Source organism: Eulemur rufifrons, chromosome 25, assembly GCF_041146395.1.
Source record: "Eulemur rufifrons isolate Redbay chromosome 25, OSU_ERuf_1, whole genome shotgun sequence".
In the NCBI taxonomy this organism is placed as follows: Eukaryota; Metazoa; Chordata; class Mammalia; order Primates; family Lemuridae; genus Eulemur; species Eulemur rufifrons.
In genome coordinates, this window is record NC_091007.1 from 2,346,978 (window position 1) to 2,372,061 (window position 25,084).

Consider the following 25,084-nt stretch of genomic DNA (forward strand, 5'->3'; position numbering starts at 1 on the left):
CATGTACATTTTGCTGAGCACGTTCACTTTTCTGACACTCAGCACTTTATGGATATTAATTCACTCAGCCAACCCCCTCCGTCATCCTACAGGGTAGACTGTATTATTAGACACATTTTTATAGACCAGCAAAAATAAGAAAAGATATTTTTAAACTCATATAGTGTCAAGATTACACCTCCAGGGAGCATCTGTGCGTCCCCGAGGGCGAGGGTGCTGCACGCTGCGGTATGGAGTTTGGTCTTTACTCCGTGAGAAATACAGACGTATTCGTATGGCCCGTGAAGACAGCCGAGCAAGCCAGAGGGAGACTCCTAACATGGTGACAGCTGGCCTGTGGCAGTGAGAACACAGGAGACAGGCAGGTACGGAGTGTTTTTTGCCATTATTGACTGTGGAAAAATTGTACTTTCTCTAGATTTCCTTTCAGAGGGCAGCAAAAAAAGCAAAGATCATGAGATGCCGGTAACAACTTGAGTTGACGGTTTAAGTTTCCCGAATTTAAATGTTGACACTTCTCCGCAGACCTGAGGACTTTGGGTCTTCTTCATTTTTTTTGTTTATTTATTTGTCTTTTCGTTCTCGGTATATTTGTTTTTAATGAACTGGAACAGAAAGAGATCAGATAACAAAGCCTACAGGGCCATCCTTCCCTTCATGCATTCAAAGTGCGAAAACTCTAACGGCAAATCCCCTGCCTGTTTGAATTTATAAGTTTAATTTACAACTGCAAGACTGGGTTTTACTGTTCACGTTCTAAAGCTCTCTTCAAACATTTCTGCAGTGGCCACAACGGAAACAGCTCAATAACTTGGCGGTGATGAAGCTTGCCGGTCGTCGTGACTTTTGTCACGTGAAAGGAATTCTGGCCTCGGCTGAAAGACCAAAATACTCGGTATTTGGGAAAATGACATAGAGCATAACACATCTCTTCTAAGCAGGAGGAAAAGAATATGAGTAGTAATGAGGACAAAAATAACCGAGGACATTTACCGAGTTGTTCTGCGGTTCTGAAGCCGTTTTAGGTGATTCCCACGATCAATTAATGTAACACACATGACCGCCTTTCCGAGGCAGGTGGTGTCTTACCCCATTTTATACGTGGGGGGCTCCGGGCGCTGCTCTGCTCAACCAAGCACCGTGCCCCCCAACACAGCAGGTGCCGAGCCCCCCTACATGGCTCTCACCCCTGGGGGCAGGACCCCCGAGAGGCAGCAGAAACTCAGCAGGGGGCGGGTCTGCCCGGGCACCAGGGACAGCCTGTTGACAGGTTTAGTCTCACGCTTCCCTCCTCGCAGCCCCACTCAGCCTGGCTGGCGGTTCTCCCAGGGATGACCCCACATGCTCTTCACACACGAAACAAACCGGACACCAGGAAGCGGCTCAGTGACGACCTGAGCACGTCCTGGAGGAACCAGGCTCACCGCTGAGTCTTTGTCTGACTCCTTGGGATTTCCTCTTCATTCTTTCTGGCAAATGCTTCCCGGGGTCTGTGCTAACTGCTTTAATACAAACCACGTCCCTGGTGTGAGTAATTAAGTCATTGCCATTTCAGAAAGGAGAACACCAGGGCTCAAGAGCATTCAGCAACTTGCTCGAGGCCACAGAGCTGTCAGAGACCTACAGGTGCACCTGGCTCTGTCGGGCTCCAAACTGTCGTGGGCACAGCCGTCTGCTGCTGCTACGCCTTCCCTGCGGAACCCTAGATCACGGCGACCCGTGTGATGACGGAGTTTGCCCGCTGTCCCGTTCGGTGTGCCATCTCCTTAGTACCCCTTTTGCTCCTGAAAGTCTCCTCCTCATTTAAACAAAGCATATTGTCACTATCCCCGTATGTTCTGAAGCCTCTGATGAGGTCTTCGGTATCAAAATTCTGGCTCCCAGCTACCTACCCTCACCTGGAATTCCCATCCATGTCTTAAAACACAACTGTCTGAATTTAAACTTGTTTCCCTCCAAACCTGTTCTGCCTCTGCGTTCCTAACCCTTTTAATGTGTGCCTGGGGACACTTCCAAGAAGTCCAGGACTAGGGAGTGGCCACTCTGTCAACCAACTCTCTAACCCTGCATCAACCACGAGCTTCCTGCATCTTAATATTCTTGCCAATGAAGCAGCCGGGCCTACGAGGATGAAAAAGGCAATACGGTGAATTATGATGAAAGTATATAGACGTAAAGCAATTATTATCCTTAATAAATCTGGATAAAAATCATTTTCAAACAAACACTGAATGATTCTACTCTTCTGCGGTCCCTAGAGTAGCTAACTTATAGCCACAGGAAGCAGAACAGCGGTTGCCAGGGGCCGGGGTGGGGGCGGGAGAGCTTAGTTTAACGGGCACAGAGTTTCAGTTCTGCAAGATGAAAACGTTCACCTGTGGTGTGGTTCCACCACCGTGCGGATGGACTTAGTGCCACTGAACCGTGGCCTTAAGCACGGATAGTTAAAATGGTAAATTGGACGTTACATATATTTCAACACCGTTTTTAAAAAATAAAATAATTCTTTTCAATAAAATCTCCCTCCTCCTGTGGAACTGTGGGTAAAATGCTAACCTCTTCAAAGTCCTTGTCAATCCGTTGCATGAACCACTAAAAATGTGAGCTAGAAACCTACTAGGTCTCTTTAGCAGTGCAAAATAGGTGGAGCGTGTATATATATTTAGTAAAGTGTCCAGGAAAAAATGGTTCTGAGAAGGTGGACCCCCGCAAGAGAAGCCAAAGAAGGCAACACAAAGATATAAAACCCTCTTAGGGTTAAAGCAAGTTAACATCTGTCCCATAAGAAAACGATCGGGAATACACAGAAAGCCCCCTGGCTTGTGAGAAGGCAGACCTGTGCCTCGCCTCTACGCGAGCCACGATGCCAGAGACGTCGAAACTGAAAGCAGCTTAGTTACACGGACGACGTTTGTGACCACAGACATGATGACCTGCGGCGGCAGAATACCTTCCAAAGCAGCGACCGCCATCCTCCACCACCATAAACGACCTTGGCTAACTACCATCGGTTTGTGAGAGTTTAAAAGTCTTCCCAAATATGCGCCTAGAATACTCACACTAATCTCACACAGTTTATTCATCGCTCCCTCCTCAATGACAGCCCCCTTAAAGATACTTCAAGAGTGACTTGACTTCAAGAGATGTCAAATATGAACTAGAAATAATCATTTTAATTACCTAAAAGTGGTCAATCGGCTGCGTTGAAAAGACTTCAGATCTATTTAAGGCATAAAAGTAACTAACAAGATTGTTACAAAGTACTTTATATAGACTCGGATAAACGGTTTATAATCAGAATCACCATCACCATATAAAATAATTTAACAGCCACAGAGTGACCGTGAGGAATCTCTACCATTTTATCCCATCTACATAAAACTGTGAAATAATGAGAAATTAAGCGACATTATGGTGCCACTTTAAAAGGTAAATGCTCTGTAAGGGCCAAAACCAAACCAAAACAAGAACAGAAAACGAAATTCAAGCAAGACCAAGGAAACTGGCTAGAATTTTACTTGATTTGTATGCAACATATTTTTTAAGTGATAACAAAGATGCAAACTTTTGACCAAAATTCCAGATAATATTCAACAGATAGTATTATAGCATTAAATGGATAATATTCAAAAGATTGCTTACAAAAGCTTTTCTTTTTTGGAGACAGGGTCTCGCTCTGTTGCCCAGGCTGGAGTGCAATGGCATCATTGTAGCTCACTGCAACCTCAAACTCTTGGACTCAAAGAATCCTCCCTCAGCCTCCCCAGTAGCTGGGACTACAGGTGCTCGACACCACACCTGGCTAATTTTTCTATTTTTTTGTAGAGAAGGGGTCTCACTATATTGCCCAAGCTGGTCTCAAGCCATCCTCCCACCTTGACGTCCCAAAGGACTAAGATTACAGGCACGAGCCACTGCGTCCAGCCCACAAAAACTTTTTTTTTTAAACCGTGTAAGGTCTGCAAAAATAGACAATCTATTTTCTGACGTGCTTCCTAATGGCAACTAATTTTTGTTACCACGCAATGAAAGCACTCCAGGGAATAAGAAAAAGATCGGATGTGAGCGGACTTCCATTTCTTGGTTATAAAACCAAATATTTGTATCCAAAGGTAGACCAGCAAAAGGAGAAAACACTGTCAAAAATGTCAAATATACACTAAATGTCGCTCATCACTCTTTTTAAGAAGTGGGAAGCTGTAGGGTCAGGTGAATTAAGCAACAGAGAAAATATCAAAAGCGATGAATTTGAACCCCAGGCAGAGCTTAACGGCTTAGCTAGTTTCTCCACCTATAAAAATCAGGACACCCTTGCTGCTGTTTGTGTTAGGTAATTAATAGGCGTAAAGCACGCTGAAAGTGGAAACTGCTAAATAAATAATGACTGCCGAAGAATTCTAACCATAATGTGCTAAATAATAATGATGAAATGTGGGCTTCTTATGTTACCACTTTTTGTTTTCAAATTCATAGTGCAAATAAGACTCCAGTCTCATAAATATGGCTTAGCGTTGTGTCAGATCGAGAGTTAAATTTAGGGATCAGGAAGCACAGAAGGGATCTTGTTTCTCCAAGAGCAGTTGACTCAACTATAGATGGAGCAACAAAAAGAAAGTCACATTCTATTCCTGTAGCTACAGAAATACCACCGCGTTGCCTGTGTCTACATTTTGGTTAATTCCAAATAAAGGCCATTCTACTTAAAATCAACTTTTTGAGAATTTCTGTTTATTTCAGATAGATTTTGAAACCCTACATTTTAGTAATGTTTTAAACTGTTTTCTGGAAATTGGCAACACAATGATGTCAACTAAAAAATTACTGTTCTCTAACTTTCCAATGCCTTTGACTACAGTGTGTGGGACCGTAGGCCTATCTAAGAACTTTCCAGGCCTTTTAGACTTGCTTACTGAGTGAGTAAGGACAGAGAAGATATTTGCACCAATTCTATGACCTTCCTTCTTAACTTTTTATTCCAATGGTGGTATGAGTATGTCATAATATTTAAACTATAGACCAGGAAACTTAACATTATTTTACTATTCATAACTATGCTTTTTTGTTTTTGCACATATACACTTGAAGTAAATACTGAGTACTGTGAAATCAAACAAAGAATTATAAATCATAGAAAGATGTGAAAACCTCAGAGATCAAATCCATTTTAATTATTTCTCATTGAAAATACAACATATGGAAAACATGATCTTCTATCTAAATCCAAAATCTGATCTAAGTTCTGCTCAAAAAATATGAACATATGTAAATAAACTGTAGCTATAAAGAATGGTTTTGACATCACTGAATAAATAAGCCTACATCTTATTTACTATATATTTGGGGAGAAAGTCATCCCCTAGTTACTATTTTAAGGAAAAATTACACCTACAAAAGAAACCAAAGTAAAGGGTATTATTCACATTAAAATCCCAATACATAATTTTCTCCTTATAACCAAGACCTCAAATACCAGTTTTAGTGACTCGTATTAATTTAATTGTGACATTAGCTCTTATAATCACAGATGTAAAAAGACCACTATGTTCCAAACACAATTATCTCACCAGCATCTCATTTCATGAAATCATTAGTTAAGATGAGAGCCTCTGAATACATTTATATCTGATTAGTTTCACTTATTGAAGAACACTGAATAATTTAAGATCCTTTTAAATGTAAGGGAAGCAGGAGAGATGCTTCTGGGAAGTGCTGAATCCCCCCACACCCTGCTGTTTCCAGACGGGCTCCGCGTTTTTCCCAGTGACCGCCAGTAGTGCGTACCTTCCAGGTGAAGCCACATCAGCCTCCCCTTCACGCTGACAACGGAGGCCACACACAGCTCTCCTGGATTCCTGGGGTTCACGGCTTCAAGTTTCATGTTCTTTGTGAAACCTCGGCTGAATGATGTCTGGAAGAGAAACAGAACTAACACTGAGCCAACAGCCAGGGCGAGACAGTGGGCAGAACAGAGCCGGTCAGATGAAGAAACAGAAATGCACACGCCTGCACACACAACTTATTTATAAGACAGGGTTGTTGACGTGTTTGTCTTTCGCATCATTCATGAGACAAGAACCAGGTGGTCTTCATGCAGGTATCCCAGAAATTAGAACTGTGCTTGACACACAGTTGGTGTCTAATATTGGATATATGAGTGAGAGTGTGAACATATTCTCTTTTTCCAGTTCCATATGCACCTTTACTTCTATGGGATTGCTGAGGTACACACCATTTCTTCTACTTTCCTATATTCCTTGATAAAATCATACCTGCTGGTCTAAGGACCACACTTTGAGAATCACCACTGGAGGTAACTGAGCTTAGTTATAACAGGGGCTTTAAAATACTGGTCTGTTAATTCCAACATCTGGGTCATGCTGGGTTTAGTCTATGTTGATAATCTTTGCTACTGAGAATGAGTCTAATTTTTCAATTTCTTCATGTCCTGAGAAACGATGGGTTGAAACATGAATATTTTAAATGTTATGTGGAGACTCTGGATTATGTTATATTCTTCCCAAGAGTGTCCGTTTTTCTGCTTTAGCAAGCAATTAACTGGGCTGCACTCAAACTACAAACTCTGTGTCTTGAGAAGTAGTTCAAATCTTAGTTGAGTTCTTTCATCCTTATCAAGGCTGCTTGGAGTCTGCCTGACACATACATAATTCAGGGATGAGCCAAAGATCCAGGCAGAATTTATACATAGAATCTGTGGTTCCCAACCCTGGCTCTCTCCCGTCTGAGTACCCCTTCACTTTCCAGTATCTGTGGTTGCCCAAATTCCGTAATCTGCTTCATCAGGCCAGAAAGGCCATGAATTTTATATCACTCTTTAAGTCGTCTCATATGTTGCCAACTGTGGCTGCCCTCAGGCTGAAAGTCTGAATAAATGGGACAATCACCCCATGCTGTTCCTTTTTTTCCAACCACCTGCTCCCCTCCACAATGTGCCTGCTTTTGTTCATTCTCCACGTCCCTCACGTAGTTTTTGGTACAGTGTCCTGAGTTTAGTTGTTATATTTGCAGAGGCGTCAATTCAGTCCAAGCTTACGCAGCCAACACTGAAAGCAAAACTCCTTCCTAACATGATTTTTAAATAAATACGAAATTTTCCAAAATCACCGGCTACTATAAATTATAATCAGACATGTTACAAAACTATATACATATGTCTATTTTGAAATATATACCCCAAGATAAATAGCTTCCTAGAAGGCAAAAGAAAATACATGTTTATGTGACTCATGTAAAGAAATCAAGGTACTTCACATTTACATCTGTTTTTACAGAACTTAAGTTGAAAAACACAACTGTATTGTCATATAACCAGAAGAAAATTATCCAGTGCATGTTACGAAATCAATTGGCTCCTTTTCTTGATGTCTCTTTGGAAATAGGAGCAGAAGATATTCTAGGTGGGCAATTTTTTTCTGCAAGTCATCCTGCCTCATCCACAGCTCTTATGCATTGAGCTTCTTTCTGATAATACAACTCGAGAGTCTGCTTGGAAAAGCTCTAAGTAAGTTAAAATGCATTTTATCCTACTTAATAAAGGAACACTACAACCACATAACCTATTTTCACTTCAGTCCACGGCTTGAGGGTAATTGATAAAGGATCAATAGCAAAACTGTTAGCTGGGAGTTTATTTCCTAAGCATTTGGCTGCATCCATCCCTTTGCTAACAGCCTCTGATTGTTAAGCATCCCCGGGGGGAAATGTGTTCCAGGCATCCAATCCCACACTGGCTCTCCTCCGGTACACACGAGATGTGTGATTAAAAAATGAATTCATAATAAGCATTCCATTAAAGAACACTTGTAGCCAGCTAACACATTCAGCAAAGCACCAGTAAAGCGATGCACATGCCAACGGGCAGCCAGCGGTCCTGTCTATTAAATAAACGGAGAGCCGGAAACAAAGGCGCTCTTAATGAACACAGCAGCGAAGTCATTAAAACAGATTTAATCTTGGTAGCTAAATCCCGCAAGTGCAGAAGCCACTTGGGAACGTGGCTACTTGCCCCACAATTAAAAGCCATTTGGACAACTCCTGGCTGAATGGGAGCAGAGGGCGTGTTAAAAGACGTTTTAGTGGAGCTACGTTGTCATAGACGCAGTAACGCCCTATAAGGGAAGATGCCAGGATTTTCTTCCCAAAGCTAGAGGGTCAGGGAAGGAATCATTTCTCTTATTGGGCATAAAGCACCATCTCAGGCGGGTTTGGGGTTATCACAGAGGGTTTCCACAGTCCTAAATGGAAGGCAGACAGGCCGGCAGATTCTGCAAAAGTGATACCAACACGGGGAGAGGTTAGGTTAGGCAGCGCTGCACGTCTTAACCCCTGGGAGCCTCAGGAACCAACCAGCTGCAGTCCTCGTGGGGCATGGGTGACAGCCAGCCGTTGCTGTCACCTACACACGCCACACAGTTCTTCCACGCTACAGACAAGCTGCTGTCGTGCAAAGGCGGAGTTGTCCAGCAGAAAGGTTGTTCGACCACGTGAGCAGCCCTGATTTCCAGCCCTGCCACTGACTGGCTCCAGAATGTACCAGCAAAAGTTGACCCAGGAACCAACCGGCTTAATTCTCCAAAATCTGATTTCCACGTACGCTCGGTTTTGAGCTTCTTCCTATTAAGCCAACCCTTTCTCATCTCATTTTTCATATTCTGTTCTGGCCACAGAACTAATCACTGGCGGGGTGTCAACGACCCAGGATCTCTGGGAGAATGTGTTCAGAAAACAGGGCTTTGATTCAGGAATGCTCTGCGCTGTTTTATCTACAGATCCTAATGAAAACAGAGACTGTATCTTTTTTTTCTCAGCATAAGGAATTAACTTTTACAACCAAAATTATGCTGAACACACCAGGCTATACATTTAAGCCTCTTTCTTAAAAACAGAGATAATAATTCATATTTCTTTTCACAGTTCCTAGGGTTGACAAATTATTTGTAATTTTATAAACTACAGTCATGCACTGCATAGTGACGTTTCGGTCTAGGATGGACCAATTATACAACAGTGGTCCCATGAGATTATATTAATAGCTTAGGTGCAGTAGGCTACACCATCTAGGCCGTGGAGGTACACTCTACAATGTTCACACAACAACAAAACTGTCTGAGGATGCATGTCACAGAACATATCCCCATCATCAAGTGACACATGACTGTACTTTATAAAACCACCTCCTATAATTACGCAAGAACACATGTGTGCACGCACACACTCATTGTTATTCTACACGTCACAAACATCCTAGTACCATGCCAATATGCTCTACTCGAACAAGATAATAGCTTAAAGGAAGCAAAGCACAAGACTGACTAGCTTCTCACCGGTAATCAAAGAAAATACTGAAGACCGTATTATAAAATCGACCCCAGGGGCAAAGAATCTATGGATGAGCCTGTCGATACAACGCCACATAGCGAAGGCATGCCTAATGGGGCACAGACGGCTCGCTGTCCCTCAAAATTTGTCCTCTTCCTTCCACAGTACAGAACCGTAGCTAGGCAACAAGCCCAGCAAGACTCACTTCCTGGCCTCATTGATGGCACCGTGCAGCCACCAGTAGAAAGTAAACTGAAGTATTGATAATATGGGTCACTCTCGGGCTATAGTATTTAGAACTTGGTCTCTTTTCCCATCTGCTGGCTAGATTCAGTGACTCTGGCCCCAGGCTCAACCATCGGGAACACCGTGGGCTCTTCCATAAGTGAGACTCTGCCGCTGACTTTCGGCCTCCTCCAGCCACCGTGCACTTGCTAGTCTATCTGCTACCACAGCCCAGCCGCACCCTAACACACACACAGCCTGAACGGGGCACTTTTCAAAAACTCCGCAAGTTTTGTGATTCTCCAGTGCAGGGGACTCTGGCTTTGCTCAATCAGTAGAAAGTGACTTATAAAACTTACGGTCAACATCTATGATTACAAAAAAAAAAAAAAAAAAAAAAAAGGTGGTCACATCTCTGCAAGTGTCTTACATTTCTGAAGCAGAACGGAGGTGCTTCTTCTGCTCCATGCTGCTTGTGATAATCCGCCCAGTCGAAGTCCTGGCCAGAGTAACCTGTGAACGACAAAATGCAGGTAACACCACATGAGCCAAGCTAAAGCCCAAACGGACACAATAAGAGGTGTAGGTGCAGGTCCCCAAAGAAGAAAGTTCTTTTAAGCCTAACAGCACTTCAGAGTCCATGAAGTCAAATGAAGTATTTTGGAAAATGTGACTTAATTAGTACTGCGCACAGGTGAGGCATCCTTATCGTGAACCCAGGTGAGGAGGGTGGGCTCACCTGCAGCGCCACCTGCCGGTGGGGAGATGGGAAATGGCACAAAACACACGTTCACAACTCAACCTGCAGAAAAGACAACGCCCCCTCCTGCGACCTCCCTGCAGGTAAATTCTCAGGTCATGCGAACTTCATTCTCGGTATCTTGTGGATATCATGAGACTTTATTGGGGGGGAAAAACAGGACAAGGGATGATTTTTAAAAACTGTAACAGAAGAGGGTAAAGAAGGAGCAGGGGTTGGAGGGATCAAGCACCCAAAGGAATGAATGAAGGGGAGGAAGCAACCTTGGAACTGGGCCAACTGGCCTCGGGCGTGACACCAGGGGGCGGTCTGGTCACGGGAGGTGTTGCACAAACAACTATTCATCTACACTGAATTGTGGAGCCCACCAAAGTGGTCTCTTTTCTCTTTCCTTGTTTTCTCTCTCTTCCTTCCTTTCTTTTCACTTCACAGGGAGGATGCAGTGACACAGTATATTTATCCATCGTGACCACCACGGCACACACGACAGGAGAGGGAGAAAGAGTCACGGATGAGAGATCAGGAAGACATAACGTAGATAGGAAAATGCCTCTTAGTATGAGTATTCTCTGCGCGAAATCAAACCAGCGTGTTCATTACTGGCACGCCACGGAAAAGGGAGTGAGACCTTTAAAATTTTCCTGGAAACGCGGAATGGAAATGAAAAATATAGTCCAATTACACTTAACTGAGAGCATGCAGAACGGCACTGCTGTCTTCACTCACTGTGTGCTCTCTTCATGGGCTGAGAGGTACGTAGAATAAATCTATACGGGATTTCTCAAGTCTGTTTTTGACCCAAATCTCCCAATTTCTTTCCTTCATATTGTCATAAATTTGACAACTGCAAATTCACTCGATGTGAGGACTTTTAGGTGCTGAATCCCACGGTGGCAGAAGGACCACAGAGACTCTTTCTTAAAGAGACTCACGATGCTGGTTTCCTCCTACCCCCATCTGTGCTCTCCAGCACAGGATAGGTATTATTTCCATTAACTAAGCTCAGTTTACCCAATTTGCTTAAGGATGGGAGGCGGGCAATTGACCAAGAAAGCGGCCGTCCTCCTCCGGTCCCACACACTGACCATCGGCTACAGGGCTGTCCCCTTCTCCCCTGAGACATCTGCTTCATTCTGTACAGACTGACGATTCTTTTCCAGAAGTGTCAGAGTTTTGAGACGTTTAACGAACTCTTTCCAGCTAGTTTCAAAGAGGTTCTTCAAGTCCTTCCCACCTGCCCTTCCCTGCCCCGCCTTCTCCTCACAGCTGTCCCTCCAGCTAAATGGCTCTTGCATCAGAGCTTTCTGCAAGGGACCAAACCGACTTTCTCCTGAACATTTTTAAACAAAACAAAACACATCTTAAGGTAACGCAATGCGAGTTTCTTTACAATTAGTGTAACCCTCCACCTTGAGCACAGTCTCTCTGGGAGGGTTTGGATCTAACCCCTGCGTTATTGTAGACAGACGGAAGAATCAGTCCCAAGGCACCTGACACTGGCGAGAGTTTCCTAGCAGTAAAAAGGGCACCGAACCTCAGATAAGGGAATTGGGAGGTTTCAGACCCAGCCCTACCAGTCCCTGGATGAACCACGGGAAAGTAAGTTAAATCTTCCATGCCTGACCCTCCTCATCCACAAATGCACAAAATAAAAAGCAGAGGTTTAGGGCGCTGTGGCTGTCGCGTTCTATGATTCAGAGTCACCATTACTAACTATCTCAGTGCTGCTCCTAAGGACTTGGTTCTGTCTCTCTGTGACTAATTCCCTTCTCTCCTTCCCCCCGGGAGAAAAGTGTGCCGAGATTGGACGAAGAGAGCTTCCGGAACAAGGCATTGCTCTGGGAGACCTCACAACTCAATCCACGGAGACAAGACGAACCTCTGCAACACAAGGATCCCACTGGAATGGGGTCGTGGCAGAATGACACTGTTCAAGTCAAGATCTCCTGTTCTGTCAGCTCTTCCCTGGACCTCCACTACTTCCTGAGTTAATTTTGTGAGTAGAGAAAGGCAGGATAGGAAAAACCTGTATAGATGAACAGCAGAGCATTTTCTGATACAGCCTGACATTTGGGTGTTCTTCATGGTCAGTATCTGCTCAGATAAAACTTTCCAAGTTAGAAGTCAGCCCTAGTCCTTACATATCAATGTGTAGCTGGGTTGTCCACAGCCAACTTCTAATGTACGTCAACCCACGATATAAAATAACAAGTTCTTGGATCTACTAATACATTCAACCCTTCGATATATATCCAGCCCTCAACCCTCTGTCTCTGGGGAGCCATTTCCAATCTAATAATTTGTAGATACAATCAAGTCTTGCCGGGTGTGTTCTAAGCAACAATTAATTATTCTGCCCCTACAACAAACGCACTCATTTTCTTGAACATGTGAACAGCCGTAGAGGACGACTCCTCCTTCTCTTAAGGACCTTTATTCAGTTCCATCATTTAAAATTCTTTTCCTTTGGGCCGATAATGAGCTCTCTTTGTAAGGCGGTTTTGTGACAGCTCAGAAAATAACTGCTGCGTAAAAACAAATCGCAGTGGATTGTATAACAGAGACAACAGGGGCCAATTACGTTCATTAATCAACAAAGACAGAACAAGAAGTACCGAGGCTTAACTGTAGCCAGGAAAACATGTTTTAAACCTGGAGGGAGGGAGGGAAACAGGAGAGAGAAGAAAATAAAAGGAAACAAAACCCCTCAGGCTATTAAAATTTGCAACAAGCTGCCACGGGAGACTGTTGAGCCACAACCATTAGAGTTATTTAAGCTTTTATTAGTGTTTATTCTGAATGAAGTTCCCACTGGGACAGGTCCAGAAGGGAAGAGGCAGATGACCCTTCTCCCTCTGACACAAGTGTGTGGACATAAAACAGCTCTCCCTGCACGTGGTGCTCCTGGTGATGCCAACGGACAGTTCTTTGGAAAAACTGTTTTGTTCATACCCTCTGACACAATTTCACTTCTGGGAACTTAACCCATAAAAACGGCCCTAAAAACTGAAAAAGTGTTATACATTAAGATATTTATGGCATCATGGCTGCTAATAGGGGGATAAAAACAAACAACTTTCCATGCAGTCAGAGCAAAAGAGACGAGACGTGTCCAGGTCCACGGAATGTCACGGCAGGCATGAAATCGCACGTAGTAAGTTAAAAAAAAAAAAAAACTCATAAAAAATAATAGCTATGGCTTTACATCAAAAGACTGCTACAAACACACACAGAATTAGTAGATTTATATAAAAATGTGCAAAGAAAAAACCAGAGGAAATGTAAGAATTTAGTAATAAATATCACAATCATCGTTTGGGCAGTAGGACTCCTGGCTACTTTTTTCTTCTACCTCTTTGTATTGCCCAAGTTTTCAATAACGACGGCACAATTATTTCATTAATAAAAATTATTTGAAACACAGCATCTTTGATCTGTTTTAAAGGATCATCAAGGCACTGGCCGCTCAGCCGAGGGTCTGTCCGGCGTGTGGACCACACCACGACAGCCTCTGCACAGCCTGCCTCCAGCTTCGTGTCTGCCAACAGGATCCGGATTTTACCCAGTTCCTAGAGGAAGCAAATCAGTGACTCACAACCACCCTGAGACAATCGTGGTGGCGGCCTGCCCCTTGCCTGTGGCTTGAAACGGGGTAAGGGACAGGTTTGAAAAAAAGATCTCTCTCTCTACTAAAAGAGACAGGCCAGAATTAAAGCTCCTCTTCGAGAAATATTCACTGCAAGTCTCCAGTTTGCCAGACTCTGTTTAGTTGCTGGTGTGATAAGGGTGGAAAAGGCTCTGGCAGTCACTGGGAGTGACAGACACGTAGTCTGGCAGCAGTGTCACAGCGGGGTAAAGCAAGGACGAGAGAGACACGGAGAATTAGGCAAGACGGCTCTGAAGATCTCACCACGTGGGACTCAACAGCAAACAGCCCCAGGGGAGAGATCATCTTCACCCTGAGAACGTTTACTTTATTAAACGTTAGAAGAGCGTGTGCAAATAGCAAGCTTGCTTAACTTTTAGTTCAAACCTCACTCGGAAAGGGAGAGTGATACAACAATCTTCAAAGATTAGTAAATACCAGGACCCAGATATCTGAACGAAAGAAGACGCAACAGAATCCACGTTCTAAGATCAGGTTCTCCGTCCTCTCTCGGAAAATCTCGTGACTCATCGAGCCGTTCCTTTGGGCGTTTTTTTCAATGCATTACTCTTCTGATTGAAAACTGACCTTTCTCCTTTCAAGCCCAAGCTTTTACTGTTTTTGAAAGAACCAAAATTCCTTGAACACCCGCTAAAGCCACGTGCTCAACGGTGTCACTTCACGGGATGGTGCCCTGGAGGTGACATGGCGCAGCCCTGAGCTGGCTGAGCTGCCCTGGGAGCCGGTCTGTCTACTCCAGAGATGCCTTTCGAAACACTGCTTGTTTCTGTCTCACGAAAGAGCTTCTGTCCATCACAGGCTCACAGGCAGGACGGCAAAAACACCAGTAACTGACTCAAGCGTTTCTTCTCATCCACGCTGTTTGCTAAACAGCTACAACCTCCCTCGAGACCTTCCAACTGCCTCTATATTCTCAGGTGATGTTCAATTGTCAGCCCTCCCGGATACAGACCTTTAAAATTTACTCATTCGTTAATTTCCAGTTGAATTATTCTATGTTCATGGGTCAGTGCAGGAAAAAACAGCAATGGAAAACAAGGAAAGAGAAGAGAAACCGGTCGGCCGGTCGGTTTAGTATAAACACCAGCCATACCACCTCCCCTATCTTTTAAAATAAGAATTATGTTGCCAAGTATTTAATTATCGGTCATGGTGTGACACGTAATATACTTCTCTGTCTGGGGCCATGTTCAACATGCTGTTTTGAATTATAAACATAATGTTAAGGGACACAGATATGTCCCCAGATGGAGCCTGACATCAAATAAGTATCAGCTGTCAACAGCAAAACCATCTTAGAAATCCTGAAGAATGAAGTGAATTTAGGGAATAAGAGAAAAAAAGGAGGGGGGGATTCTTCATTTTCAACCATCAAAAATATTGACGGATACTAAAAGTGACCCAGAGATGAGTGTCCCAGCAGCTCACAGAAGGCAGGGACAGCTGGCCACCAGTGGCTGCCTGGTCTGTGAAAATGGGACTAGACAAATGAGGCCACTGGACTCCTGAGCTCGAGCGATCCTCCCGCCTCAGCCTCCCAGAGTGCTGGGATTACAGGCGTGAGCAGGCGTGAGCCACCGCGCCCCGCCCAGCTGTCCACGGTCTTGACCTAGACACTGAGTGAGGTGGAAGCCACTGGACAGTCCAAGCAGAGGAGGGACTTGCGATCTACGTTCTAACACGATCAACGTGACTGCGGTGTTGAGGTCCCCTGAGCTAAACCTGGGGCCACCGCAGTAACTGGGTGAGACTCGCCAGTGGGCTGAGCCAGGCAGGTGGTGGTGGTAAGCGGTGGTGAGATTCTGCAAACGCTGACGGGATCCATGGATAGGTTTGACACGGGTGTGGGAAAGGAAGGACACAAGGGCCACTCAGCCTTCACTTGTATCTGTGATGCTTTCATGTCCCATATTTCATTTTTTAGAAATGCAAATCAACACGGCAACGCGTGAGCATCTGCTGAAGCCGGGCGGCAGGGCTTGAGCGTCCGTGTATGATGTTCTGCCCGCATCGGTACGTGTGAAATATAACGGACCACAAAACAGACCAAGTGCATCAGTCGGTATCTGAAATTTTTCTTTAGGAAAAGAGAATACCAATTAGGGCTCCCTGTTTTGTGTCTCCATGATCATTAAAACACACCTTTACTTCTTAAATCGTGTTAACAGTTTATGTGTCTATTAAATGGCCAGCCTAACAGAGACAAATCAAAGCGCTCGCGTAAGCCAATTACTTCAGCCTTTGCTCGCGCCTTTTACAAGAGAAATTTAAAGGCTTAACATTTGCTACAAAAGATGCCCCTGGGTGGAACTTTTCCTCCTCTGATTCTATAATTAATCTTTCATGGTCCATGCCGGAAAGGTTAATGACATAATTTAAAAGTAGCGAGTCAAGGTTGATAACCTGTACGCATTTTTGCTGAGTCTGTCTATTTATTTGTTTGATCACTTTTCATGGTGCTTACAATATTGACTTATCGTTTATTTGGTTTAAACTAACGGAGTGAAATCTCCAAGGTTCTATCCTTTGCTTGCTTGGAAGGCACTTACATAGAAAGCAACATGGAAAAATTCCTATCCATGCTAGCTCTGATTACTTGTCTCTAAGGTGTGGGGACAGATGTTTGTTTGTTTGTTTGTTTTTTCCAGTAGGAACAGAGTCAAAACAGTGTTAACAAAAAAAAAAAAAATCTATGTTCTTTTCACATCTCTTCTATACTTTCAGATTTTTTTTTTTTCATGAGCTGTTTTCTACCTAATATCTCCTTGGGATCAGGCAACACATCGCAATCATAACAGTATTCATGGTTTTAACAGAAACCTAAACTACAACATATATTTGTGAAAAACATACACACATGAAAACATCTGACATCACTTGGCAATATGCACAATAAATCCTACATACTCTCTACATAAATCTCAGGATTTAAGTTAAAAACAACAAACTTTTTACAAAGCCTCGACTTTCATACGTTGCTACAGTAAAGAATGGTGCTTGGAAAAATTCTACAGCACGGTTCTCCGTCCTGGTGTTGAGTTGTAAGACATGTAACAGATTACTTCAAAAAGAAACCATAAAACCACTACAACCGCAACCACCACTGCCTCTAAATGCTAATTCATTTTAATTATAAAAACAAATACATTGCACTCTCACAAGATGGCAAGGGAGTTCAACAAATAAAGCCTGACTTTCTTACAACCACAGACCCTTGGAAAATTATTCCCTAACATCGTAATTCTCTGACATATGGCCCATTTAAGCCACATAGACGTCATGGTCCATTGACCCCAGCTAGTCCTGCTTAAAGCCCTCAAAACTCCCCCAAAATTACTGAGAAGGATGAATTTTATGGAGATACCAACAAGAGACCTACAAGGGACAACAAATCAAATTAGTAAACTGTAACAGTGACACTACTAATGATGTGATTCTTGGACCCCAATTTTAAATTATTTGAATGTATGATAGCGTCAAATTGTTGGATATCTGAGAGCAAACGGACTCTGGGGAGAATTTATCTTATTGAAAATTAAAGAACTAAACAAAGGCTTCATTAGTATTGCGTTGCAATTTTAAAGTCACTTCTCAGACACTTTTGAGTCTTTAACTCCAATCATCTAGCGACATTGCACCCTCTGTTGGGAAACAGCCGCAGCAAAGCTGCCAATAACACAATAACTGATGGGGAACCTCCAGGGGACAGAGAGGCCCAGGGCCACACGCTTCATCAGGACACAGAGCTGCTATGATTGACGCCTATGTCAAGCTAATGAAGAAGCTAGCTGTATTTCCACTACAGCTAAATCTTTGACAGTATAAACTTCTCCAGATTAACAAAGGCAGCACTTCAGTGAGAGTAAGACACCCTCCTGAATCACTCCAACCCTGAAAATTTTCACAGAATACAAACCTTTGGGAGGGGTGAGATTGACTCCGTTTTTAAGGCACCACTGTACTGGCAAAATCCCCAAAGAATCCGCATGGCACAGCATTGAGAGTGTACTAGGTTCTGGTCGCAGGTCGTCAATAGTCACTTGAAAAAAATGATTGCTAAAAACCTAAAGGAAAAAGAGAAAAATAGAGCCAACAGTGAGTTCCTTGGAATCACATAGAATGCCGGGAATAAAACGCTGGCACGGCTTCCAAAGGCGGTTAATTCGTCTCATCAAAATGATCTGGGCACAAACTGGGATTTCAGTGTCTATTACTAAATTAATCTAACTTGCTAAAAAGTTAGAATGGATCCTTGTGGTCACATTAATGGAAAGATAAACAAATAACTAGAATAAATAGAAGAGAGAGAATGGGAAAAAATTAACTACGTAGAGAAGTAAACCCCGATGACCACAGCCGGAAGACAATCTGACAAAGTTGGACGAACCCCAGCTTTGCTGACAGCCAAGGTGGGAAGTGAAGGCTCAAACTGGGTTCTCGGTGTCCACGGCAGGCCCCACATTCCTTGCACCACATCCTTCCAGAACCTTCCAGATCTGGCTTGGGGAATGCCAGCCTCGTCCTGCAGCGCACTCCTCCGAACACCCCGCCCTCCAGCCCGACCGGAGCCAGGTGCGCTAAGCCTGCCTTTGCTCAGCGTTTTCCGGGACCACAACACCCCAACTCCATGCTTCAGCTGACGAGTTACAGAGCATTTTTCAAGCTACATCTCAAATCCCAACGCCGCTGGTCTGGCTGGAAGGAAGAGACCCTGCTCTGTGCTCCCGGAGCACCAGACGTGAGCCCGTGTTGAAAACCCTCCTTCCCTCCCTGTGGATTGACAACACGTCTCTCTTCCCCAGTAGATCCTGAGTTCTTTGAGGACAGCAGCCTCATTTTCATTCATGAAAAGTATTCTCAAGCTCATAGTAAATGGCTTGTCCATAGGCACTGGATAAATGTCCACTGAATCTAAGAAAAAACATCCATGAAGAAATAAATAGGAAAAAGTCCTATTGACAGAAAAAGCAGAGAACAAAAATCAGATGGGCCCAAACTGAAAAGCGTGATGGGTTTAAAGAACCGAGTATGCAGAACTGGCCAGAAAAAAAATAAGATCCCTTTCCCAACTCAACAGACACAAACCAGACTTTCTTAGGAAGCTTTAAGAGTTTTACTAAGCTGTAATTCCTGGGTCTTTCATTTTTTTCTGGAAGCAATCTAGTTCAAAGATAAGCAGGAGGAGAAATTCATTTCTGTTCTTCTCTATGTTAATTCCAATAAAACATTGTAATTCTACTACTGCCTGGGGTTTTGCCTTTGAAAGTCAACTTCAGGGACCAAAGGATCAAATACGCCTGGGAAGGCCAATCCCCACGGCCCTGCTGAAAATCCCTTCCTCCCTACACAGCGATGCTCCTTCCCTGGTGTATTTTTCTCCTAGCATTTGACATGTAACGTACCATACTTATTTATTCCTTAATCTTGTTGATTGTCTGTCTCTCCCCTATTAAAACATAGCGTCCTAACAGCAGAGACAACGTCCCCGCTGTCCAGGATAGTGCCTGTGAATGCTCAGTAGATACCTGTCAAATCACCGTGATCGGGTCTGTCCTGCAGACACTCATACCCAGACATGTATGTACATTAAAACATGTGACTCTGGTGCCCGAATCTCTCAGTGCTGCAAGACCCTGTGAAGACAAGCACTGAGGAATTTCCAAAACCTGTTCAAATCCACGCTCAGGTGGGCACACCTCTGGGGGAAAAGCTGTCAGGTTCATCAACTCCATCAGGGTTCGTGTTCCCAAGTGGCGAGAACGACTGCTCTGTGATCCATCTGGTCCAGAACCTGCCAGTCTCGGAACGAAAAGCTCAGAGCAGTTAACCAACTTGCCCAAGACCACACAGCTCAGAGACGGCAGCACAGAAACAGAACCCAAGACTTCTCCTTCTAGTATCCTTTCCTCTTTCTTCTTGTCAATACAACGTAGCTCACTTAACACAGAGGATACTACCAACATCTCAGTATCTTACCCTGTTACGAACACCGAAAACACTATCCCGCTTTACTGCTAGAGGTTGGCCATTTAATACCAGGTCCGTTACATGCTTGTCTGTTTGCTGTAACGTTATTTACTTATGTCTTCAGGGGAGCCACCAAGAAAAACCCCATGGAAGGGGTAAATGAAATTTGGATTGTGATGAGCAATGATGACAGCACAATGTGTAATATTCTCAAAGGTGATACTCTAAAACATTCTCCAGTGCTCAGAGAAATGCATTTAATCATAAACGTCTCCCACACTAAGAATATTCTGATGCCCCATGACAGGAAGACGAGCTTTGCACCCGAGGGGGTGCCTGCCCAGGTTCCAAGGCACAGAAGCACACGCTCCAGCCCAAACAGTAGCAACACAGGGTCGTAAGGGAGCCGAGGGGAGCAGAGAAACTGCATGACTTAAGTATTTTATCACAGGTAGATGGGGAAGAAAGAGTAAAATGAAAAGAAAAACACTAATAAAATCAGTAAAAATACCTACTCTCTCTCTCCCCCAACGAGGTCTATTTTGAGAAAATTATTTATTGTGAATAACTATAAATAACTACCACTGGACATCCATCCAACTAGATAAAGATACTTTGATCTGTATGCCACATTCTGCCATTACGTACTGCAATTATTTACAGTACTGCAATTATTTACAGGTATAAGAATGTGAGAGGGGCTACCCCTGACCGCTAAGCACACCAGCTCTGTTTAGTTGATTTTAAATACCAGGTCAGGTGCACACTGTGGCCCTTCCGCACGAGGACAATGTGATCGGCAGCTGGTGTGACTGTGCCACCCACTGAGGGAACAAAGGGGACTTCTGGCCAGGAGTCAGCAAGGTGCAAGGCTTCAGTGTAGGAAAAACTTCCAACAACCACCGGAAGACACAGCAAAGAACCTCAAAGGCCATTTTAAATACATAGGTTTTTAATGGATGGCAAATGAAGGGACGTGCATGATTTTTAACCTCAAGACACTCATACAGGCCGGGCGCGGTGGCTCACGCCTGTAATCCTAGCACTCTGGGAGGCCGAGGTGGGCGGATCGTTTGAGCTCAGGAGTTCGTGACCAGCCTGAGCAAGAGCGAGACCCCATCTCTACTAAAAATAGAAAGAAATTATATGGACAGCTAAAAATATATATAGAAAAAATTAGCCGGGCATGGTGGCGCATGCCTGTAGTCCCAGCTATTCGGGAGGCTGAGACAGGAGGATCGTTTGAGCTCAGGAGTTTGAGGTTGCTGTGAGCTAGGCTGATGCCACGGCACTCACTCTAGCCTGGGCAACAGAGTGAGACTCTGTATCAAAAAAAAAAAAAAAAGACACTCATACAAAGCGTGAGTCAATACTTTCTTTAAATAAACTACCTTACATATTTAAAGTTACCCTTTAAATAAACAGTTATAAAAGTAATTGATGTTCACCAAGGAAACAAACATTCAGAAAAGAAAAAAAGTATTTCATCATTATAATCACTTTCCATAGTCTTCAACACATTATCATCACTAAATTTCTCCAATTTCACCATATCATTAATTTTTAAAACTCTCGACTCAAATAACCTTAAAACACTAACGACTGTATCAACAAATCCAGTTCCCTTAAGAAAAAGGAATTAAGATAAAATTGACTTTTGAATCTTTAATGACATTCTCCCACGGAAATACACAAAAGGCCCTTAAACCAAGACACACGTTGGCTAAGAAGGCCCAGTGTCTCCCACCGTTCATAAGCGGATACTTACGGCAGAAACAGGCAATTTAGATTTTACCATAGGTTATGTCACTGACATGTCTGTTGTGGGGAAGGGATATTATAATCTCAGGAGATTATCAGATCATCATAAAAAGGCCTTTACATGAAAAGGTAATTTCCTTTGGAATCTACAAATCTTAGAAGCATGAGTTTGTCTTCAGTCAATGAAGGCAGATGAGAAAAAGGAGACGTGGGAGGTGAGAACTTGCTTTTCACTATTTTCAAGTATTTTCTAAATAGAAATAGATCAGATTCACTACGACCCGTGCAGGAGAAAATAGCTACTCTTAGAATGGTGACAACATGCACCTCGTTGGTGGATAACTATCCGAAGACAAGGAAAAATGCCCTTGTGTGATATAAGAGGAGGTATTTGATTAGACTCGCCCTGTGCTACCCGTAATAAAAAGAGCTTAAAGCAGCGCTGGGTTGCAGAGATGCAATCTGCCTTGGGTTCGCCGGGCGTTGCTGATACCCTGGGCGAATATACTTCATCTGGTCGGCTTGGAGTTGAAAGACTTAATTTGATCCACTCTGGGGGCCAAGGGCCCGGAGCGGGGGGAGGAGAACCCACCTTGGTCACTGATGCAGGACAGATATGGAAGGGCTCGCTCATGTTCACGGTTTCTAGCTTCATCCCAACTGTGAAGAAATGGCTTCGCAAATCTGCGTGATCCTGCGGGGAGGAAGAGAACAATACTGAAAGAGGTGGCATCGGGAATTAACCCGGAACGGTCCGGAATTTCTCCTTTGAGCATTTCACTGGGCAACTGAAATCGGATGAAAATAATTAACCCTCCCCGCTTCAAATGTCGAATTATTGCAAGATACTGGGATTTAATTATTTTCTGCAGCCTAAATTGCTTTTCCAAGGGAGAGGCAGCAAGCTTTTGTGGCCACGCTTAAATTTACACTGAGCAAAAAAAATTCTACATCACACGGCTTGGATCTTCCCAGGTGCTATCGACGGAAGCCGGGGGCGGGCAGCGATGGAGGCTATCCGTCATCCTGAACACAGCAGGGTGTCTTCGGAAAACGTGGCCTCTTGCTGCGGGAGTTACATCGCAGGGCTTCCGTGCGGACCCTCTGGGTGATTGTCACCCCCACCTCCTGCACCTAAGTGCACACAGCTTACCAGTTACGGGTAGTGAGCAGAAGGTCTTGGAGATGTGCGCACCCAAGAATCCAGAACCTGACTCCCACTCAATAAAGATGAGCAACACCCCTCTTTTAATAGGAGTCTGGCAGTTTTACAACCCGCTCACGGCGACGTTATGTGAGCCGACGGGGCTTGCCTCCTCGAGAAAACAAATTTCAATACCCACGTCCGCTATCCAGCAGTGGCTGAGGCTGGCTGGACTCCGCACGCCAGAATCCATCTTGCTGAGATGGAGGTCACCCCATAACTCAGGCTGGATAAACAGCAGTGGACGAATAAACGTACTTGCGGTCTGTCCCTGAGGATAGGACAGCTGCAAATAAATCCTGCGCTTTCCAAACACATCCGTTGGGGGGGGGGGGGTGAAGTACAAAAAGATATCTGGGGGCCTATTACTTTCTTTTTAACTACAAACCTAAAGTGGATTTTTAATTAATTCAACGATGCCACTCTGGATCCAGCCCCCGAGGCTCGCACAGAGCGCAGTCGGGCTGTGCCGGCTCCGCCAGCCGCACCGTCAGCGTTTCCACGGCAGACCACGGACAAGCAGCTGCTTAGAAAACTCTCCACCGCGTAGCCAGAAACTTACAGAATGTAAACGCCTCTAGGACCCCACAAGATCCCTGCATTTCTCAGGTCCCCCCACACAGCACCCTGCAGAGGTCTCAGCACGCGTGCACGCACAGGAACAGTTCGGTGTGGGTGACGCAAACACTGCCCCAGCCAGAACAAGAAGGGACGTGGCCAAATACAACGAAAACCAATGGAAGGAACTGGCCCATTCCAAACCTTTAAAAAAAAAAAAAAATCCCTTACGCACTTACAATCAACACTTCACAAAAATTACCCGCATGAGGGAAAGCAGAAGGACATATTCTTAGGTGCAGGTGACGACTTTCTATTGTTTATGTGGCAAATAAAGCATTTATTTTTAAAGCTGACTGGCAGAAGGTGGGCCAGGAAAGAGAAGTAGTGGAAAGCAACCGTGTCAGAACGTAATGCCACCGCAGAGCCGTCAACCACAAGCGCTGAGACACCAAAACTAAACCAGAACGGCCTCGTTGACATCTGTGTTAAAAGATGAACAATTAAGTTGAATGTTTCTGGGCACAAAGACAAATATTTAAAGTGTTGGCTAACCCAATGACACCGATTTGATCTTTACAAATTATATGAATGAATTAAACTAGCACGTGTACCCCCCAAAATATGTACATCTATAATGTAACAATAAAAAATAAATTTTTTAAAAAAAGGTCCAAAAAAGATTCAAAGTTCAGGTTTCTGTCAAGACCCCAATGCCCCAGTACCCACATCAGTGGGGGCCGAGTCACACTCATGGATTTTGCACGTAAATATCTTATCTCTACTTAATTATGAAATGTTTTCATCTTTTGAAAAGAGGAATTATTCCAAAATTATGATGTAGCAGAAGTTTGTCTGAATGCACTCAACAAGCCGGAGCAGTCATTATTATGCCGTGTGACAACACAGAAATGCCCTCGGGCACTCATGACGCCTCTGCAACTATAAGAAAGGGTCCGGATGAACCTAACCTCTGCTAGGGGCCTCCTTCCGTGCCCCGACGTTCCCTCGCACACCCGCAGCTACCGGGCTGGCACGCTTGAGAACCGGCTCCCAGCCACGGGGGAGGGGCCCCCTGCCCGGCGGTGTCCACCACCAGGGCTGTCCTCTCACTTCCTGCGATTCCGGATTCTGTGCCCACTCTCTGCTCTGGATACTTCTGCCCTGATCTTTGCTCTCTGAGTAGAGCCAGCTTTCTAAGCAAGGTTGACGCGTAACCTCTGGTGCTTTCTACAACCCAGGCTCTCAGCTCAACCTGGACCCCTGACGTGGAGTCCCAACCCAGGCCACACCCATCCGTGAGCCTTGGCTCCAAGCCCTTCTGGAAGGCCCCTCGATCGCAGCTCCTGAAGCTGTGCTGAGACTCCGTGGCCCAGGAGCACTGCACCAACAGCCTCCCCAGGGCCACAGGTGTCCAGCAGAGACCAGGCCACGGCTGCCTCTCCTTAGCAATCTGCTCCTCAGATAACCCTTCTCCACTCGGGGCTGCGGACTGCATAACAAACGCTCGCTGCTAATGACTTTGGTGTCCTCTGCATCCACCTCCATCTCCGGGCTAAGTGGGGACGATTCTTGCAGACGGCACACAGTCCCTGCCTTCTCTCCC

The 25,084-nt window shown here is 44.4% G+C and overlaps 1 protein-coding gene across 2 annotated transcripts in view; it reads right to left on the reverse strand.

The window, feature by feature from the left end:
• The window catches only part of SFMBT2 (Scm like with four mbt domains 2), a 151,314-nt gene that overhangs the window by 31,886 nt on the left and 94,344 nt on the right, over window positions 1-25,084 (reverse strand). For both annotated transcript variants that reach the window (XM_069458629.1, XM_069458630.1), the window contains 4 exons: window positions 22,309-22,410; window positions 17,905-18,052; window positions 9,992-10,074; window positions 5,782-5,908 (listed from right to left, as the gene is read on the reverse strand). In XM_069458629.1, coding sequence (XP_069314730.1) covers window positions 5,782-5,908; window positions 9,992-10,074; window positions 17,905-18,052; window positions 22,309-22,410 — 460 coding nt within the window. The remainder of the gene's footprint in view (window positions 1-5,781; window positions 5,909-9,991; window positions 10,075-17,904; window positions 18,053-22,308; window positions 22,411-25,084) is intronic.